The sequence below is a fragment of the Dendrobates tinctorius genome, unplaced genomic scaffold (genome assembly GCF_039654945.1).
Source record: "Dendrobates tinctorius isolate UK_male_01 unplaced genomic scaffold, ASM3965494v1 ptg000232l, whole genome shotgun sequence".
Classification (NCBI taxonomy): domain Eukaryota; kingdom Metazoa; phylum Chordata; class Amphibia; order Anura; family Dendrobatidae; genus Dendrobates; species Dendrobates tinctorius.
The window spans coordinates 5221547-5243850 of NW_027361899.1; the positions used below are offsets into that span (position 1 = coordinate 5221547).

Here is a 22304-nt window from a genome sequence, read left to right on the forward strand (position 1 = left end):
TCTGTGCGCCTGGCGAATCCTGTCCCAACGTACGTCTGGCCCAGTCAGTCTCCTCGTATGTAAGGCTACTTTCACATTAGCGGGTTTTTGCGCAGTGCATCGTGCGCCATAGAAACGCATGCAAAAAACGCGTCATGCGTTTTTGCATGTGTTTGCGTTTTTTTTGGCGCTTTCGTTCTCTAGGGGTTAAAACCAGTGTCTACACATTTTTAAGTCAAAAACGCATGCGCACGAAAATGTAGACGAACGCATGTCCATGCACACGCCAGCGTTCCCATAGACTGCAATGTGTTATTTTGTTGCATTCCATGCGCATGCGTTTTTTTTACGCCTTTCGGTGGACCCAAAAATGCAACAGGTTGCGTCTGGCGAGAACGCATGCAAATGCAAGACCATGCGCCCCACATGGTAAACATAGGAGCGCATGGACGCGCACGATGCGCAAAAAAACGCTAATGTGAAACTAGCCTCAGGCCAAACGAATCCCTCGTATGTAAGGCCAGACCGATCTCCACTTAGGTCAGGCTTAGCAAGTCCCGGCATGCACCAGACCAGCCCGATCTCGGGCCTCCTCCAGCGCAGGATGTGATAGGGTCGCGCAGTGTGATATTATGTTATGTGTCCCCGGTGGACGACGCAGTTTACATCGGAATTGATCCATGGTTATGTATATTTCTATAGTGCCGGATGCACGGCGCCCGCTCAGCTCTGCTGTATCCGCCTCAAGAGAATTCATCAGCTCCGACCTTTTGGGTTCACAAATATAGGTCAGTTTCTCTTTCCGTGCCGCTTGTCTGACATTTTGATTCATGAGCACATGGAAATTTTCTTCTTGTGAATTGTTCTCCTTGTCCTCGCTCTGCGCCCGGCTAGAAATGAAGGGGGAGCCCTGAAGGATTGGGACCAGTTGGGCCTCTGCTTCCAGCGGCAGCGGATCTATGAGATGGCACCGGCCGCTGGGTAAAGGCGACATCTGCCGTATCCGATCACCGTGACACGCAGCAGAGCAGTGATTGCGGGCGTGTTTGACCACAAACAGGGGCTCACAGGAAGGTCTATCTGCTGTACAGAGGACTGCTCCTCCATGATGCACTGGCTTGCTGTAGGTCACTGCACTTCGGTGGCTTGTGGTCTGTTACTATAGAGACGCATACTTCTAGACAGGAGCTGTAGACACAGCCGTTTTCAGAGTCATTTCTCAGTTCTCCTCCATCAGTCCAAACCCGTTCTCTTCTGCCCATGTTATAGGCATCGTCCCAGATTAGAACAAGGGTCTGCTTTCTCTCCCAGGCGCTGGAGCACCTCCGCTCCATTCATTCTCTATGGAGTTGCTGGAAATGGCTCTGTTATCTCCGGCACAGACAGTGCATAGAGCAGAGCATGAGCACCTCCGATTCATTCATTCTCTATGAGGGTGCTGGAAATGGCTCTGTTATCTCCGGCACAGACAGTGCATAGAGCAGAGCATGAGCACCTCCGCTCTATTCATTCTCTATGAAGGTGCTGGAAATGGCTCTGTTATCTCCGGCACAGACAGTGCATAGAGCAGAGCATGAGCACCTCAGATCCATTCATCCTCTATGAGGGTGCTGGAATTGGCTCTGTTATCTCCGGCACAGACAGTGCATAGAGCAGAGCATGAGCACCTCAGATCTATTCATTCTCTGAGGGTGCTGGAAATGGCTCTGCATTCTCCGGCACAGACAATGCATAGAGCAGAGCATGAGCACCTCAGATCTATTCATTCTCTATGGAGGTGCTGGAAATGGCTCTGTTATATCCGGCACAGACAGTGCATAGAGCAGAGCATGAGCACCTCAGATCCATTCATTCTCTATGGAGGTGCTGGAAATGGCTCTGCATTCTCTGGCGCAGACAGTGCATAGAGCAAAGCATGAGCACCTCCGATCCATTCATCCTCTATGGAGGTGCTGGAAATGGCTCTGTTATATCCAGCACAGACAGTGCATAGAGCAGAGCATGTGCATCTCCGTTCTATTCATTCTCTATGGAGGTGCTGGAAATGGCTCTGCATTCTCTGGCGCAGACAGTGCATAGAGCAGAGCATGTGCATCTCCGATCCATTCATCCTCTATGGAGGTGCTGGAAATGGCTCTGTTATCTCCGGCACAGACAGTGCATAGAGCAGAGCATGAGCACCTCCAATCTATTCATTCTCTATGGAGGTGCTGGAAATGACTCTGTTATATCCGGCACAGACAGTGCATAGAGCAGAGCATGAGCACCTCAGATCCATTAATTCTCTATGGAGGTGCTAGAAATGGCTCTGTTATATCCGGCACAGACAGTGCATAGAGCAGAGCATGAGCACCTCAGATCCATTAATTCTCTATGGAGGTGCTGGAAACATTCTCTGGCACAGACAGTACACAGAGCATGAGCACCTCCGCTCTATTCATTCTCTATGAGGGTGCTGGAAATGGCTCTGCATTCTTCGGCACAGACAGTGCATAGAGGAGAGCATGACCCTTTCCGATCCATTCATCCTCTATGAGGGTGCTGGAAATGGCTCTGTTATCTCCAGCACAGACAGTGCATAGAACAGAGCATGAGCACCTCCGATCTATTCATTCTCTATGGAGGTGGTGGAAATGGCTCTGCATTCTTCGGCACAGACAGTGCATAGAGCAGAGCATGAGCACCTCCGATCCATTCAGACAAGGCTCTGCAGATCTTTGCTCTTGGGAACGCTAGGGATCCCAGATATCAGACTCCTGGCAATCAATAAGTCATTCTGGCGGGCAGGTGATAGTGTAGTGGGAAGACTCCAGAAACCATGAACTCTGCTTACATTGCACACCCACCACGGCGACTCTGATCATCCTCGCTCATCAGTCTCGTCTCTGGTCGCATTATTACCGTCCAGTCTGAGTTGCAGAATCTGCTGTGGGAGCCCTACGGTTGGTCCCGCTTCTGCCTCGTAGCATCGTGCTCCCTTCAGGTAGCGCTGCTCGTCGCAGGGCGGTCATTCCTTTGTCTCGCCGCCGGTCTACATGACTCCGTATAGTAGCGGTGAATTATTCTTTGGTGCTAACGTCTCGCTTCTCACCTCTGCTGCTAATTGCACATAGGTGTAGCTGCAGCGTTTCTCGGCTCCGCCGTGACGCCCCACGTCCCGAATGCTTCACAGACAATCGGCCCCAGTATTACCGCTCTGCTGGGGAGGATGAGCCTTGTAGTTCCCTGCTCCTCACACTGTATCAGCGTTACACCTGAGCTTCAGGCTCCAGAAGGAAAGTGACTATAAATGCAATCACTTGCAAAAATATGTGCACCCCCTGCTGCGTAGAGGGTTTAGAGACATCCGCTGTTCCAGTTGCTGTCAGAGACAGAAAGTCACGATTATATACTGATATAGCGTGTTATTCCCAACGGCCAGGAGGAGGCTGAACAGAGTTTAGGACTGTTGGCATGGTGGAAACCGTAGGCAAGCAGGATGTTTGGGGAGGAAGCAATAAGCAAGTAGGATATATGGAGACAAGTTGGCAGGACAGGTTTGTGGGGACAGTAGGTCTGGATAATGGAAGCTGCAGGCAGGATGGAAACAGTAGACAAGCAGGGATATATGGAGATATATTAACATGGGAAGTAAAGGCGATAAGCGTGTCAGGTTGGTGGAGGCAATAGGCAGGGTGGATGAGGGTGTCTGATGCGCATGCCGTGCAGTGTGACCTCTGACCTGTCACTGGACACATTGTTGCTTTTCCTGATGTCTTGTTTTCTGTCTCTTCATGTAGATTTCCAGAAGAAGCAGCCGGACGAGGACTCCGCCCCCAGCACAAGCAGCAGCCAATCAGATCTATTCCCCAGCGAGATAAACAGTGACAACGAAAATACCTCTCTACCCCCGCAGAGCGGCAGCCCCAGCGCACCGCGCGCCACAGACCTGAATGTAGCCTCTCCCAGCGACGAAGAATGTAAGGAGCCGCTCCGATGTTGATGTTACTGTCTGCGCTCCTACTCCAGTCACATCCAGAGCTGCATTCAGATGCCTCGCTGAGCCCCAGAAGGGAAGGAGCCCGACATCAGAGGAAGGCAGCACAATACTCAGTGCAGCTTTAGATGTGATCGGAGTATACGCAGCTATGTATAATGTGACCACGTAACAGTGCGGCTATGTATAATGTGACCACGTAACAGTGCGGCTATGTATAATGTGACCACGTAACAGTGCGGCTATGTATAATGTGACCACGTAACAGTGCGGCTATGTATAATGTGACCATGTAACAGTGCGGCTATGTATAATGTGACCACGTAACAGTGCGGCTATGTATAATGTGACCACGTAACACCGCGGCTATGTATAATGTGACCACGTAACACCGCGGCTATGTATAATTTGACCACGTAACAGTGCGGCTATGTATAATGTGACCACGTAACAGCGCGGCTATGTATAATGTGACCACGTAACAGCGCGGCTATGTATAATGTGACCACGTAACACCGCGGCTATGTATAATGTGACCACGTAACAGTGCGGCTATGTATAATGTGACCACGTAACACCGCGGCTATGTATAATGTGACCACGTAACAGCGCGGCTATGTATAATGTGACCACGTAACAGCGCGGCTATGTATAATGTGACCACGTAACAGCGCGGCTATGTATAATGTGACCACGTAACAGCGCGGCTATGTATAATGTGACCACGTAACAGCGCGGCTATGTATAATGTGACCACGTAACAGCGCGGCTATGTATAATGTGACCACGTAACAGCGCGGCTATGTATAATGTGACCACGTAACAGCGCGGCTATGTATAATGTGACCACGTAACAGCGCGGCTATTTATAATGTGACCACGTAACAGCGCGGCTATGTATAATGTGACCACGTAACACCACGGCTATGTATAATGTGACCACGTAACAGCGTAGCTACGTATAATGTGACCACGTAACAGCGCGGCTTTGTATAATGTGACCATGTAACAGTGCGGCTACGTATAATGTGACCACGTAACAGTGCGGCTATGTATAATGTGACCACGTAACACCGCCGCTATGTATAATGTGACCACGTAACAGCGTGGCTACGTATAATGTGACCACGTAACACCACGGCTACGTATAATGTGACAACGTAACAGTGCGGCTATGTATAATGTGACCACGTAACACCGCCGCTATGTATAATGTGAACACGTAACAGCGCGGCTATGTATAATGTGACCACGTAACACCGCGGCTATGTATAATGTGACCACGTAACACCGCAGCTATGTATAATGTGACCACGTAACAGCGCAGCTATGTATAATGTGACCACGTAACACCACGGTTATGTATAATGTGACCACATAACAGCGCGGCTATGTATAATGTGACCACGTAACACCACGGTTATGTATAATGTGACCACGTAACACCGCGGCTATGTATAATGTGACCACGTAACACCACGGCTATGTATAATGTGACCACGTAACACCGCGGCTATGTATAATGTGACCACGTAACACCACGGCTATGTATAATGTGACCACGTAACCGTGCGGCTATGTATAATGTGACCACGTAACAGCGCGGCTACGTATAATGTGACCACGTAACAGTGCAGCTATGTATAATGTGACCACGTAACAGTGCGGCTATGTGTAATGTGACCACGTAACAGCATGGCTACTTATAATGTGACCACGTAACAGTGCGGCTATGTATAATGTGACCACGTAACAGTGCGGCTATGTATAATGTGTCCACGTAACACCGCGGCTATGTATAATGTGACCACGTAACAGCGCGGCTATGTATAATGTGTCCACGTAACACCGCGGCTATGTATAATGTGACCACGTAACAGCGCGGCTATGTATAATGTGACCACGTAACAGCGCGGCTATGTATAATGTGTCCACGTAACACCGCGGCTATGTATAATGTGACCACGTAACAGCGCGGCTATGTATAATGTGACCACGTAACAGCGCGGCTACGTATAATGTGACCACGTAACAGCGCGGCTACGTATAATGTGACCACGTAACAGCGCGGCTACGTATAATGTGACCACGTAACAGCGCGGCTACTTATAATGTGACCACGTAACAGCGCGGCTACGTATAATGTGACCACGTAACAGCGCGGCTACTTATAATGTGACCACGTAACAGCGCGGCTACGTATAATGTGACCACGTAACAGTGCGGCTATGTATAATGTGACCACGTAACAGTGCGGCTACGTATAATGTGACCACGTAACAGTGCGGCTACGTATAATGTGACCACGTAACAGTGCGGCTACGTATAATGTGACCACGTAACAGCGCGGCTACGTATAATGTGACCACGTAACAGCGCGGCTACGTATAATGTGACCACGTAACAGCGCGGCTACGTATAATGTGACCACGTAACAGCGCGGCTACGTATAATGTGACCACGTAACAGCGCGGCTATGTATAATGTGACCACGTAACAGTGCGGCTATGTATAATGTGACCACGTAACAGTGCGGCTATGTATAATGTGACCACGTAACAGTGCGGCTACGTATAATGTGACCACGTAACAGCGCGGCTATGTATAATGTGACCACGTAACAGCGCGGCTACGTATAATGTGACCACGTAACAGTGCGGCTATGTATAATGTGACCACGTAACAGTGCGGCTACGTATAATGTGACCACGTAACAGTGCGGCTACGTATAATGTGACCACGTAACAGTGCGGCTACGTATAATGTGACCACGTAACAGCGCGGCTATGTATAATGTGACCACGTAACAGTGCGGCTACGTATAATGTGACCACGTAACAGCGCGGCTATGTATAATGTGACCACGTAACAGCGCGGCTACTTATAATGTGACCACGTAACAGTGCGGCTATGTATAATGTGACCACGTAACAGTGCGGCTACGTATAATGTGACCACGTAACAGCGCGGCTACGTATAATGTGACCACGTAACACCGCCGCTATGTATAATGTGAACACGTAACAGCGCGGCTATGTATAATGTGACCACGTAACACCGCGGCTATGTATAATGTGACCACGTAACACCGCAGCTATGTATAATGTGACCACGTAACAGCGCAGCTATGTATAATGTGACCACGTAACACCACGGTTATGTATAATGTGACCACATAACAGCGCGGCTATGTATAATGTGACCACGTAACACCACGGTTATGTATAATGTGACCACGTAACACCGCGGCTATGTATAATGTGACCACGTAACACCACGGCTATGTATAATGTGACCACGTAACACCGCGGCTATGTATAATGTGACCACGTAACACCACGGCTATGTATAATGTGACCACGTAACCGTGCGGCTATGTATAATGTGACCACGTAACAGCGCGGCTACGTATAATGTGACCACGTAACAGTGCAGCTATGTATAATGTGACCACGTAACAGTGCGGCTATGTGTAATGTGACCACGTAACAGCATGGCTACTTATAATGTGACCACGTAACAGTGCGGCTATGTATAATGTGACCACGTAACAGTGCGGCTATGTATAATGTGTCCACGTAACACCGCGGCTATGTATAATGTGACCACGTAACAGCGCGGCTATGTATAATGTGTCCACGTAACACCGCGGCTATGTATAATGTGACCACGTAACAGCGCGGCTATGTATAATGTGACCACGTAACACCGCGGCTATGTATAATGTGACCACGTAACACCGCGGCTATGTATAATGTGACCACGTAACAGCGCGGCTACGTATAATGTGACCACGTAACAGCGCGGCTACGTATAATGTGACCACGTAACAGCGCGGCTACGTATAATGTGACCACGTAACAGCGCGGCTACGTATAATGTGACCACGTAACAGCGCGGCTACGTATAATGTGACCACGTAACAGCGCGGCTACTTATAATGTGACCACGTAACAGCGCGGCTACGTATAATGTGACCACGTAACAGCGCGGCTACGTATAATGTGACCACGTAACAGTGCGGCTATGTATAATGTGACCACGTAACAGTGCGGCTACGTATAATGTGACCACGTAACAGTGCGGCTACGTATAATGTGACCACGTAACAGTGCGGCTACGTATAATGTGACCACGTAACAGCGCGGCTACGTATAATGTGACCACGTAACAGCGCGGCTACGTATAATGTGACCACGTAACAGCGCGGCTACGTATAATGTGACCACGTAACAGCGCGGCTATGTATAATGTGACCACGTAACAGTGCGGCTATGTATAATGTGACCACGTAACAGTGCGGCTATGTATAATGTGACCACGTAACAGTGCGGCTACGTATAATGTGACCACGTAACAGCGCGGCTATGTATAATGTGACCACGTAACAGCGCGGCTACGTATAATGTGACCACGTAACAGTGCGGCTATGTATAATGTGACCACGTAACAGTGCGGCTACGTATAATGTGACCACGTAACAGTGCGGCTACGTATAATGTGACCACGTAACAGTGCGGCTACGTATAATGTGACCACGTAACAGCGCGGCTATGTATAATGTGACCACGTAACAGTGCGGCTACGTATAATGTGACCACGTAACAGCGCGGCTATGTATAATGTGACCACGTAACAGCGCGGCTACTTATAATGTGACCACGTAACAGTGCGGCTATGTATAATGTGACCACGTAACAGTGCGGCTACGTATAATGTGACCACGTAACAGCGCGGCTACGTATAATGTGACCACGTAACAGTGCGGCTATGTATAATGTGACCACGTAACAGCGCGGCTATGTATAATGTGACCACGTAACAGTGCGGCTACGTATAATGTGACCACGTAACAGTGCGGCTACGTATAATGTGACCACGTAACAGCGCGGCTATGTATAATGTGACCACGTAACAGCGCGGCTATGTATAATGTGACCACGTAACAGTGCGGCTATGTATAATGTGACCACGTAACAGCGCGGCTATGTATAATGTGACCACGTAACAGTGCGGCTACGTATAATGTGACCACGTAACAGTGCGGCTACGTATAATGTGACCACGTAACAGTGCGGCTATGTATAATGTGACCACGTAACAGTGCGGCTACGTATAATGTGACCACGTAACAGCGCGGCTACGTATAATGTGACCACGTAACAGCGCGGCTACGTATAATGTGACCACGTAACAGCGCGGCTATGTATAATGTGACCACGTAACAGCGCGGCTATGTATAATGTGACCACGTAACAGTGCGGCTACGTATAATGTGACCACGTAACAGTGCGGCTACGTATAATGTGACCACGTAACAGTGCGGCTACGTATAATGTGACCACGTAACAGCGCGGCTATGTATAATGTGACCACGTAACAGCGCGGCTATGTATAATGTGACCACGTAACAGCGCGGCTATGTATAATGTGACCACGTAACAGTGCGGCTATGTATAATGTGTCCACGTAACACCGCGGCTATGTATAATGTGACCACGTAACAGTGCGGCTACGTATAATGTGACCACGTAACAGTGCGGCTATGTATAATGTGACCACGTAACAGTGCGGCTATGTATAATGTGACCACGTAACAGTGCGGCTATGTATAATGTGACCACGTAACACCGCGGCTATGTATAATGTGACCACGTAACAGTGCGGCTATGTATAATGTGACCACGTAACAGTGCGGCTATGTATAATGTGACCACGTAACACCACGGCTATGTATAATGTGACCACGTAACACCGCGGCTATGTATAATGTGACCACGTAACAGTGCGGCTACGTATAATGTGACCACGTAACAGTGCGGCTATGTATAATGTGACCACGTAACAGTGCGGCTACGTATAATGTGACCACGTAACAGTGCGGCTACGTATAATGTGACCACGTAACAGTGCGGCTACGTATAATGTGACCACGTAACAGTGCGGCTACGTATAATGTGACCACGTAACAATGCTGCTTCTGTAATTGTCAGCCTGAATTAAAGGGTGTGAAAACTTTCCCATTGCTGTTGGTGCAACTCAGCACGGCTGATTCAAGGGAATAGTGGCAGGTCCACACAATAGTAATCTGCAGCCCATTAATGCGCTGTGAATATGGAGAATCACAGAGGGATCTGCGTTCCCCGGAGGACGGGAACAGATACTTTCTCAGGAAAACACAAATCCTGGAAGGATTCACAACCAGAAATCTCTGAAGCGGAAAGGACGAAGGATCCGCGAGACTCGAGGTGTCTGCGCCTTTTTTGCGGCTTGTAGGGAGAGAGACACATTTAATGTGAAAAAGGTAAATCATTAACACGCCGGCGATGATGATGTTGGTAATAGCAGAAATTTGACAACCTGTTTGGGAAGAGGTAATGCATCACTAATTAGCCCCCGGCGCCCGTAGCCTGAAATTAATGAGCTACTGTTATGTAAATGTCATGTTAATTAAGAGAAGTTTGCGAGACCAATAAATCTGCAGGAAAGCTGCCGCTATCTGATGAGCGTCCTCACCTAATACAGCTCACAGAACGCACCGCAGGACGGCCGAGACTTCCCAGACGGACGATTGACAAATCCATTTTTCTTAAGTGATCTCATTAGTGGAGGAAAAGTGCCCGGTATGAGCCGCCTCCAGTCACAGGTCCTGCGAGGACAAGAGCAGCCGAGACCGGTCCTTCCATCTCTGATGCACAGTAACGAGAAGAATGAGGCAGTCTTATAAAGACGACAGACTGTGGTGGGATATCTAACATTATACTGCTGGAATGCTCTACTATTGAATACTAGAATTGCTCATTTTTATAACTTAGAATGGTGTACGGTATATTCATTCTGTATAAAACATAAACTCAATTATGACCCCTATGTACCAGAATATAACAACTGTAATACTGCCCCTATATATAAGAATATAACTACTATAATACTGCCCCCTATATACAAGAATATAACTACTATAATACTGCTCCTATGTACAAGAATATAACTACTATAATACTGCCCCTATGTACAAGAATATAACTACTATAATACTGCCCCCTATGTACAAGTATATAACTACTATAGTACTGCTCCTATGTACAAGAATATAACTACTATAATACTGCTCCTATGTACAAGAATATAACTACTATAATACTGCTCCTATGTATAAGAATATAACTACTATAATACTGCCCCTATGTACAAGAATATAACTACTATAATACTGCCCCCTATGTACAAGAATATAACTACTATAATACTGCTCCTATATACAAGAATATAACTACTATAATACTGCTCCTATGTACAAGAATATAACTACTATAATACTGCTCCTATGTATAAGAATATAACTACTATAATACTGCCCCTATGTACAAGAATATAACTACTATAATACTGCCCCCTATGTACAGGAATATAACTACTATAATACTGCTCCTATGTACAAGAATATAACTACTATAATACTGCCCCCTATGTACAAGAATACAACTACTATAATACTGCCTCCTATGTGCAAGAATATAACTACTATAATACTGCCTCCTATGTGCAAGAATATAACTACTATAATACTGCTCCTATGTACAAGAATATAACTACTATATTACTGCCCCTATGTGCAAGAATATAACTACTATATTACTGCCCCTATGTACAAGAATATAACTACTATAATACTGCCCCTATGTACAAGAATATAACTACTATAATACTGCCCCCTATGTGCAAGAATATAGCTACTACAATACTGCCCCTATGTACAAGAATATAACTACTATAATACTGCCCCCTATATACAAGAATATAACTACTATAATACTGCCCCCTATGTACAAGAATATAACTACTATAATACTGCTTCCTATGTACAAGAATACAACTACTATAATACTGCCTCCTATGTGCAAGAATATAACTACTATAATACTGCTCCTATGTACAAGAATATAACTACTATATTACTGCCCCCTATGTACAAGAATATAACTACTATAATACTGCCCCCTATGTACAAGAATATAACTACTATAATACTGCCCCCTATGTACAAGAATATAACTACTATAATACTGCTTCCTATGTACAAGAATACAACTACTATAATACTGCCTCCTATGTGCAAGAATATAACTACTATAATACTGCTCCTATGTGCAAGAATATAACTACTATAATACTGCACCTATGTACAAGAATATAACTACTATATTACTGCCCCTATGTACAAGAATATAACTACTATAATACTGTCCCCTATGTACAAGAATATAACTACTATAATACTGCCCCTATGTACAAGAATATAACTACTATAATACTGCCCCCTATGTACAAGAATATAGCTACTACAATACTGCCCCTATGTACAAGAATATAACTACTATAATACTGCCTCCTATGTACAAGAATATAACTACTATAATACTGCCCCCTATGTACAAGAATATAACTACTATAATACTGCCTCCTATGTACAAGAATATAACTACTATAATACTGCCCCTATGTACAAGAATATAACTACTATATTACTGCCCCTATGTACAAGAATATAACTACTATGATACTGCCCCTATGTACAAGAATATAACTACTATAATACTGCTCCTATGTATAAGAATATAACTACTATAATACTGTCCCCTATATACAAGAATATAACTACTATGATACTGCCCCTATGTACAAGAATATAACTACTATAATACTGTCCCCTATATACAAGAATATAACTACTATGATACTGCCCCTATGTACAAGAATATAACTACTATATTACTGCCCCTATGTACAAGAATATAACTACTATAATACTGCTCCTATGTACAAGAATATAACTAGTATAATACTGCTCCTATGTACAAGAATATAACTACTATAATACTGCTCCTATGTACAAGAATATAACTACTATAATACTGCCCCTATGTACAAGAATATAACTACTATGATACTGCCCCTATGTACAAGAATATAACTACTATATTACTGCCCCTATGTACAAGAATATAACTACTATAATACTGCTCCTATGTACAAGAATATAACTAGTATAATACTGCTCCTATGTACAAGAATATAACTACTATAATACTGCCCCTATGTACAAGAATATAACTACTATAATACTGCTCCTATGTACAAGAATATAACTACTATAATACTGCCCCTATGTACAAGAATATAACTACTATAATACTGCCCCTATGTACAAGAATATAACTACTATAATACTGCCCCTATGTACAAGAATATAACTAGTATAATACTGCCCCTATGTACAAGAATATAACTAGTATAATACTGCTCCTATGTACAAGAATATAACTACTATAATACTGCCCCTATGTACAAGAATATAACTACTATAATACTGCCCCTATGTACAAGAATATAACTACTATAATACTGCCCCTATGTACAAGAATATAACTACTATAATACTGCTCCTATGTACAAGAATATAACTACTATAATACTGCCCCTATGTACAAGAATATAACTACTATAATACTGCCCCTATGTACAAGAATATAACTAGTATAATACTGCTCCTATGTACAAGAATATAACTACTATAATACTGCCCCTATGTACAAGAATATAACTACTATAATACTGCCTCCTATGTACAAGAATATAACTACTATAATACTGCCCCTATGTACAAGAATATAACTACTATATTACTGCCCCTATGTACAAGAATATAACTACTATGATACTGCCCCTATGTACAAGAATATAACTACTATAATACTGCTCCTATGTACAAGAATATAACTACTATAATACTGCTCCTATGTATAAGAATATAACTACTATAATACTGTCCCCTATATACAAGAATATAACTACTATGATACTGCCCCTATGTACAAGAATATAACTACTATAATACTGTCCCCTATATACAAGAATATAACTACTATGATACTGCCCCTATGTACAAGAATATAACTACTATATTACTGCCCCTATGTACAAGAATATAACTACTATAATACTGCTCCTATGTACAAGAATATAACTAGTATAATACTGCTCCTATGTACAAGAATATAACTACTATAATACTGCTCCTATGTACAAGAATATAACTACTATAATACTGCCCCTATGTACAAGAATATAACTACTATGATACTGCCCCTATGTACAAGAATATAACTACTATATTACTGCCCCTATGTACAAGAATATAACTACTATAATACTGCTCCTATGTACAAGAATATAACTAGTATAATACTGCTCCTATGTACAAGAATATAACTACTATAATACTGCCCCTATGTACAAGAATATAACTACTATAATACTGCTCCTATGTACAAGAATATAACTACTATAATACTGCCCCTATGTACAAGAATATAACTACTATAATACTGCCCCTATGTACAAGAATATAACTACTATAATACTCCCCCTATGTACAAGAATATAACTAGTATAATACTGCCCCTATGTACAAGAATATAACTAGTATAATACTGCTCCTATGTACAAGAATATAACTACTATAATACTGCCCCTATGTACAAGAATATAACTACTATAATACTGCCCCTATGTACAAGAATATAACTACTATAATACTGCCCCTATGTACAAGAATATAACTACTATAATACTGCTCCTATGTACAAGAATATAACTACTATAATGCTGCCCCTATGTACAAGAATATAACTACTATAATACTGCTCCTATGTACAAGAATATAACTACGATAATACTGCCCCTATGTACAAGAATATAACTACTATAATACTGCCCCTATGTACAAGAATATAACTAGTATAATACTGCTCCTATGTACAAGAATATAACTACTATAATACTGCCCCTATGTACAAGAATATAACTACTATAATACTGCCCCCTATGTACAAGAATATAACTACGATAATACTGCCCCTATGTACAAGAATATAACTACTATAATACTGCCCCTATGTACAAGAATATAACTAGTATAATACTGCTCCTATGTACAAGAATATAACTACTATAATACTGCCCCCTTTGTACAAGAATATAACTACTATAATACTGCTCCTATGTACAAGAATATAACTACTATAATACTGCTCCTATGTACAAGAATATAACTACTATAATACTGCCCCCTATATACAAGAATATAACTACTATAATACTGCCCCCTTTGTACAAGAATATAACTACTATAATACTGCTCCTATGTACAAGAATATAACTACTATAATACTGCTCCTATGTACAAGAATATAACTACTATAATACTGCCCCCTATATACAAGAATATAACTACTATAATACTGCCCCCTTTGTACAAGAATATAACTACTATAATACTGCTCCTATGTACAAGAATATAACTACTATAATACTGCTCCTATGTACAAGAATATAACTACTATAATACTGCCCCCTATATACAAGAATATAACTACTATAATACTGCCCCCTATATACAAGAATATAACTACTATAATACTGCTCCTATGTACAAGAATATAACTACTATAATACTGCTCCTATGTACAAGAATATAACTACTATAATACTGCCCCCTATATACAAGAATATAACTACTATAATACTGCCCCAATGTACAAGAATATAACTACGATAATACTGCCCCTATATACAAGAATATAACTACTATAATACTGCCCCTATGTACAAGAATATAACTACTATAATACTGCCCTCTATGTACAAGAATATAACTACTATAATACTGCCCCCTATGTATGAGTATAGCTACTTCTGCACTGCTTTGTGGATAGTAACGAGTGTGTGAATAGATGAGATTCTTGAATACATCGTATGATTTCCCGCCATGAGGAAACGCTGCGGTGAAGTTGTAAGATTGTATTTTGGTTGCTGGAGACTTGTCTTTGTTTTCCTGGCGTTCGGGTAATTTACATGCAGCACCATGAAGCTGTGAGATGTTGTTTGTGTAGCCTGGTGTCTGGGTCTGGACTCTGTTTTTAGACTTTTTCTTATAGGCAATTTTCAGCAGATCTTTAGTTGCTCGTTACGAGGATTAACCCTCTGCTTGCTGACAGTGTGGCTGTATTCTGGGCCTGGTCCGGTGTAGCACATTCACCTCCAGATTGGACTTTTGTTTGGTTCAAACAACTATTTTTTTCTGTTTTTTTTATTTATTTTTTTTTAACTCTTTTCTGCTTTGCCGTCAGTGTTGCCGATGCTTCTCTTCCGCCAGGGAACGGCAGAAGAGGTTATTAAAACTCTTTTGTCCATGAGCTTTCTATCTGAAGAGGTCGATGTAGAAATGTTTATATTGTTCTTTACTTCTATTCATAGGACATAAACCCGCTGAAGGTCATCACTCTTGCGCTATTCTCTCGGCAACGAACGAGTCCGGCTTGTGCCGGCGTTGTTAAACAGGAGCTTTAATTTGTCTCCCTGTTTGAAACGCCGTCCAATTATCAAAGCAGCAACACAGAAGCAGTTTCCGGGGCTAGCCATTTATCTTAACCCATCTGCAGTAAAGAGAAAAAATCTCCGCGCTTCACGGTTATGCAGTGAATACATTGAATTGGCCCGTTGGCTTAACAAGCTCTCCTGAGAGTGCCTACGTGACGAGGGTGCGATGGACGAGCTGGATGTAGGCCAGCATTGATTTTCAGACCAGCTTAAAAAATACTGTTACCAAGAGGGGTGAAAAAAAAAAACAAAACTGAATGAATCCCAGGAGAGTTTAGTTTGTGTATAAAGTTTGTGGGGTTTTTTTTCATAAGCTTTTAGCACCGTACTAGTCTATTAAATTTGCAGTCCCATCGAATTCCATCCGCGAAGAGTTGAGTCACCTTTCATCACTTTCGTCATCGGATGGCAATAAACAACTTAGCCTGACTGTATCATTTGTAGCACGTCGCACATTAAGAGTGACAGGATGTTATTTGTGGCATGGGCTTCTTACTTAGGAGAGATGTTCCAATGATCTATGGACCGAGTGTCAGGATAAAAGGAGAGAGTGGTCCACCGATGTGAAATGGGTGACGAAAAACAGGTCTTAAATCACACAAAATAGGCTTCGCCAAAGTGTCTCCATGTGACGTGCTGGCTGTTTACATCTGATGTCTGTAGGATGTTCCTGCACATGACGGGTATCACTCTGTCTCTCGAAAACAAGAGTTCTTGTCTTAGAAATGGCGAATACTGATAATTTTTTTTGGCCGCTGTTGTCTCATCATATCTTAGAATTGAAGCCCTCCATTAATGAGTATTCAGGGCCATCAGTGGCTGGCTGGCTGAGGTGATGGAGCTGTCCATGGTCCCCATACGTGTATATTACCCTATACTTGCTGCTCTAGATGGAGCTGGCCATGGTCCTGGTACATTGGTGTTTGAAGTTTTGGAGCTGGCCGTGGTCGTCCTCCTTGTACACTACAGCAGGCTGATTGTGGTGGAGCTGTCCATGGTCCTCATACATGTATTGTACCCCACACTGGCTGGCTGAGGTGGATGAGCTGTCCATGGTCCCCATACGTGCATATTACACTATACTTGCTGCTCTAGGTGGTGGAGCTGGCCATGGTCCTGGTACAGTGGTGTTGAAGTTTTGGAACTGTCCATGGTCCTCATGCATGTATTGTACCCCAAGCTGGCTGAGGTGGTGGAGCTCTCCATGGTCCTCATACATGTATTGTACCCCACGCTGGCTGAGGTGGTGGAGCTCTCCATGGTCCTCATACATGTATTGTACCCCAAGCTGGCTGAGGTGGTGGAGCTCTCCATGGTCCTCATACATGTATTGTACCCCAAGCTGGCTGAGGTGGTGGAGATCTCCATGGTCCTGATACATGTATACATGTATTGTACCCTACGCTGGCTGGTTGAGCTGTCCATGGTCCCCATACGTGTATATTACCCTATACTTGCTGCTCTAGGTGGTGGAGCTGGCCATGGTCCTGGTACAGTCCATGGTCCTCATACATGTATTGTACCCCACGCTTGCTGAGGTGGGGAAGGTGTCCATGGTCCTCACACATGTATAGTACTCTACATCAGGAAATTGTGGTGTTGGAGCTGTGAATTATCCCTATACATGTATTGTACCCTACACTGACCCATTTGAGATGGTGGAGCAGTCCATAGACCTCATACACGTATAGTATTCAAAACCGGGTGTGTGAGGTGATGGAGCGGTCTATGGTCTTCATATATGTATTGTACCCTATACTGGCTGAGCCTTCTTCAAAGTGACCTGCTTACATCATTTCAGTGATCTTATTAGCTCAGGAGAAAATGTTAACGGGGACATGGCAGCTGAAATCCTTGTCCTCTTCAGCAAACCATTGTTGCCTTCCATGGAAACGTGTGCAGTCATCATTGCTTTGCATCAAAAGGAGTTTACAGGCACAGACTTCGCTGCTTGTAAGATTTCCCCTAAGTCAACCATTTATAGAATCCATTACTGCGGAGATCTGTCTCAATGAGATCCTGTGGTCAGTCGTGAAAAAGCGACAATCAAAACCCTGAGACTGTAACAACTCCGAGCTGTGATGAGACCAGAGTGGGTGGGCATCAGTCATGGTCTGCCCATGAGCCGAGATCCAGCTGCCTGGGGAAGGGCAGGAGTGTGGCGAGTCAGGGGGGCAGGAATATGGCGGATAAGGGGGGGGCCAGGAGTATGGCGGATAAGGGGGGGGCCAGGAGTGTGGCGAGTCAGGGGGCCAGGAGTGTGGCGAGTCAGGGGGCCAGGCTTGTGGCGAGTCAGGGGGCCAGGCTTGTGGCGAGTCAGGGGGCCAGGCTTGTGGCGAGTCAGGGAGCCAGGAGTGTGGCGAGTCAGGGGGCCAGGAGTGTGGCGAGTCAGGGAGCCAGGAGTGTGGCGAGTCAGGGGGCCAGGAGTGTGGCGAGTCAGGGGGCCAGGAGTGTGGCGAGTCAGGGGGCCAGGAGTGTGGCGAGTCAGGGAGCCAGGAGTGTGGCGAGTCAGGGAGCCAGGAGTGTGGCGAGTCAGGGGGCCAGGAGTGTGGCGGATAAGGGGGCAGGAGTGTGGCGAGTCAGGGGGCAGCGCTGGGAATATTGAGGTGTCACAGAAACTTCATGGATTTGTTACATTTTATTGACAATGTACGGAATGTTTGTAAGTGTCAGTCAGTAACCATAGAAACATCCAGCTAAAACAGCGAAAACGCTGAAACTGGAGACTTATGAGCACAATATAGTACTACTTAAACAAGTGTCGCGTCTCTTGTACTTGGCTGCATCTAAAGCTTCATACTGCGAGTGCAGCAGACCCATGGTTGGTCCTCAGCCTCACACCGCTGTATGGTGTCTGACCGGTGGGGTGGAGCTCATATACCAGATCCAGGGCCTAATCCTCTCCATTTGGGGGTCTCTTAAGTGTGCGATGGAACTTGTGGAGTTGCCAGTTCTCCTGATACAATGCAATATTCGGTACAAGCGGCGCCGTCCATGGGTCTGTACAGAACTGTCTAATCGCTGATGGACCTGAGAACACTGTTGGAAAGACCTCTGCACATTTGAGGGTCCGACATGTCGTGTACAGGGGTACCACTTACCGCTGCTGCCTGTCTCAGCGTCCTGTTACACGTGGGATAAGCTCCAGAGACTGGTTAAGCAGCAGGAGCCGTGCACGCTCCTGAGCCGGGATCGGTAGGCTTTCGTCCGAGTTGTTATATCTGGTAACCTGAGCAAGACACCATATTAGCGATTCTCTCGTGGCGCTTTAAGACTACAGCTCCTATCATGTTAATCAGCCTGGGATTCAATTGTTCAAGCAGAAACCTTCGACTCGGACAGACTGATGAGGGACTGTATGGCGGGACCATGATAAGAGTTTGGACCTTGACACTTTCTTGTGCTATATATCATATTTATATGTAATATTTAGTGCAATTTGGGTCTGCTATTCCCAGCACTTCTCCTCCTCTCAGCTCCTGCACTCAACCACGTCCTCTGGAGACAAGGCCATCAAAAGCCTCCATTAATTGGGCTCCCTAAGCCCCAGTGCGGCCCCATTAATTAGAACAGAAATTGCCTGCGTCCCAGCGGCTGGACTCAAGTGATGCAGGAATCCAGGTAAGTTCATCTTGAGGGAAGCGTGAGCATTAATGATGAAGACCGTCAATCCTCCCACCAGAAATAGACCGCTCGCTCGCACTCTCTCCCGCTGCTTCATTAGGCAATTTGCATTACAAATCTGGCATTTCTCTCATTCCAGGAACATTGGAGACCTGATAATCCTCTAGATTATTTAACGGCCAGCTCCGCTCCGACAACCCGCACAGGCGCCGGCTTCACTTTCTTCTACTTTTTATCTCTCGGCTGCTTTCAGATACATTTACTGCGCATGAAATGAGGGAAGCGCTGAACTTCACGGATGATTCTCCCTTCTTTTTATAGATCTCTGGTTATAGAAAGGTTATTACGTGTAAAGCGACTCGCACCCTCATCTTCTGAAGTTTATGTTAATGAAACGTTCAGGAATTGCCTTGTGAACGATTGCTCAGTTTATTCTAGTGAAATGTAGCTCATGGCAAAAGTTCCTAATATCTTAGCAGAAGTATGTGCAGGCATGATCAAAGCTGCAGCTTAAAGTATGGTGGACGATTATACATTGATCTACAGATCTGTGCGAATCACTTCATAAAAACTGTCTCCTAGAAACATTCCCTAATATCTTAGTGTTATCAGAGCTGCAATATAAAGTCCATTGATCAGATGATTTACACTCTTGAGGGGCACAGGATGTAGCTCAAAATAAAACCCTGCAATGTTTTTACCTGGGAACTGCGATGCATGATCAGAGCTGCAGTGTAAAGTACAGTGGCGGGCTATGATGCATTGTAAAGTGCAGAGGAAGACTGATGTATGATTAGAGCTGCAGTGTAAAGTACAGGGGAGGACGATGATGCATGATCAGGGCTGCAGTGTAAAGTACTGGGGAGGACTATGATGCATGATCAGAGCTGCAGTGTGAAGTACAGGGGAGGACTGTGATGTATGATCAGAGCTGCAGTGTGAAGTACAGGGGAGGACTGTGATGTATGATCAGAGCTGCAGTGCAAAGTACTGACGAGGACTCTGATGTATGATCAGAGCTGCAGTGTAAAGTACTGGGGAGGACTATGATGCATGATCAGAGCTGCAGTGCAAAGTACTAGGGAGGACTGTGATGTATGATCAGAGCTGCAGTGTGAAGTACAGGGGAGGACTGTGATGTATGATCAGAGCTGCAGTGTGAAGTACTGGGGAGGACTATGATGCATGATCAGGGCTGCAGTGTAAAGTACTGGGGAGGACTATGATGCATGATCAGAGCTGCAGTGCAAAGTACTGAGGATGACACTGATGTATGATCAGAGCTGCATTGCAAAGTACTGAGGAGGACTCTGATGTATGATCAGAGCTGCAGTACAAAGTACTGGGGAGGACTATGATGTATGATCAGAGCTGCAGTGTAAAGTACTGGGGAGGACTATGATGCATGATCAGAGCTGCAGTGTAAAGTACTGGGGAGGACTATGATGCATGATCAGGGCTGCATTGCAAAGTACTGGGGAGGGCTGTGATACATGATCAGTGCTGCAGTGTGAAGTACTGGGGAGGGCTGTGATACATGATCAGTGCTGCAGTGTGAAGTACTGGGGAGGGCTGTGATACATGATCAGTGCTGCAGTGTGAAGTACTAGGGAGGACTATGATGCATGATCAGTGCTGCAGTGCAAAGTACTGGGGAGGACAGTATTAGCACTAGTGACTTCATGTGCAAAGTCTCATAATAAAATTTCCGGCTCCAGATAACATAAGTACCTGGAGTGGTGATCAGAATTGCAGGGTAAAGTATGGTGGTGGACTGATCTGCACTTAGAATATTTATGGGCAATAGTTGATGATTATTACTTATCCTAATGCAGCAGAAGTGTTTAGAGGCTTGATCAGAGTTGAAGTATAAAGCATGAGGGAGGGACAGAAAAGCATCCGGAGTCTATAATGACATCAGCAGGTGACTTTTGAGATTTATTAGCTGCCGTCATTGATCATTCTCTGCATATTAGAGCTAAGCTACAGTGTAAAGCATGGAGGACAGAGTAGTGATGTGAAACAGGAGGTGGATTTCAGACTACCTGCACATGCCCCCAGGTGCGCGGTTTATGTCTGTGGACGGTGGTCTTTTCGGCTTCTGTGATTGTCGTGTTCTCTCTTTTCCAGGTGGGCCCTGCACAGATACAGCTCACGTCTCTCTAACCACACCAACCAAAAGATCCTGTGACACAGGTAAGAGCGCAGCTCTGGGAGGTGAATGCGTTTCCAGCGGGCACTGACTTTGGCTCTGAATTGAACGCTGTGTTTACAAGAATCTTCA

General features: G+C 44.6%; 1 protein-coding gene across 2 annotated transcripts in view; it reads left to right on the forward strand.

Annotated features, from left to right (window-relative positions):
- Nucleotides 1-22304, forward strand: part of ZFAND3 (zinc finger AN1-type containing 3) — a 239952-nt gene that overhangs the window by 155494 nt on the left and 62154 nt on the right. Inside the window, exons 3-4 of one of the 2 annotated variants that reach the window (XM_073556274.1) lie at nt 3759-3938; nt 22151-22216. In XM_073556274.1, the coding sequence (XP_073412375.1) occupies nt 3759-3938; nt 22151-22216 (246 nt within the window). The remainder of the gene's footprint in view (nt 1-3758; nt 3939-22150; nt 22217-22304) is intronic. The other variant, XM_073556275.1, reaches the window with a different exon arrangement.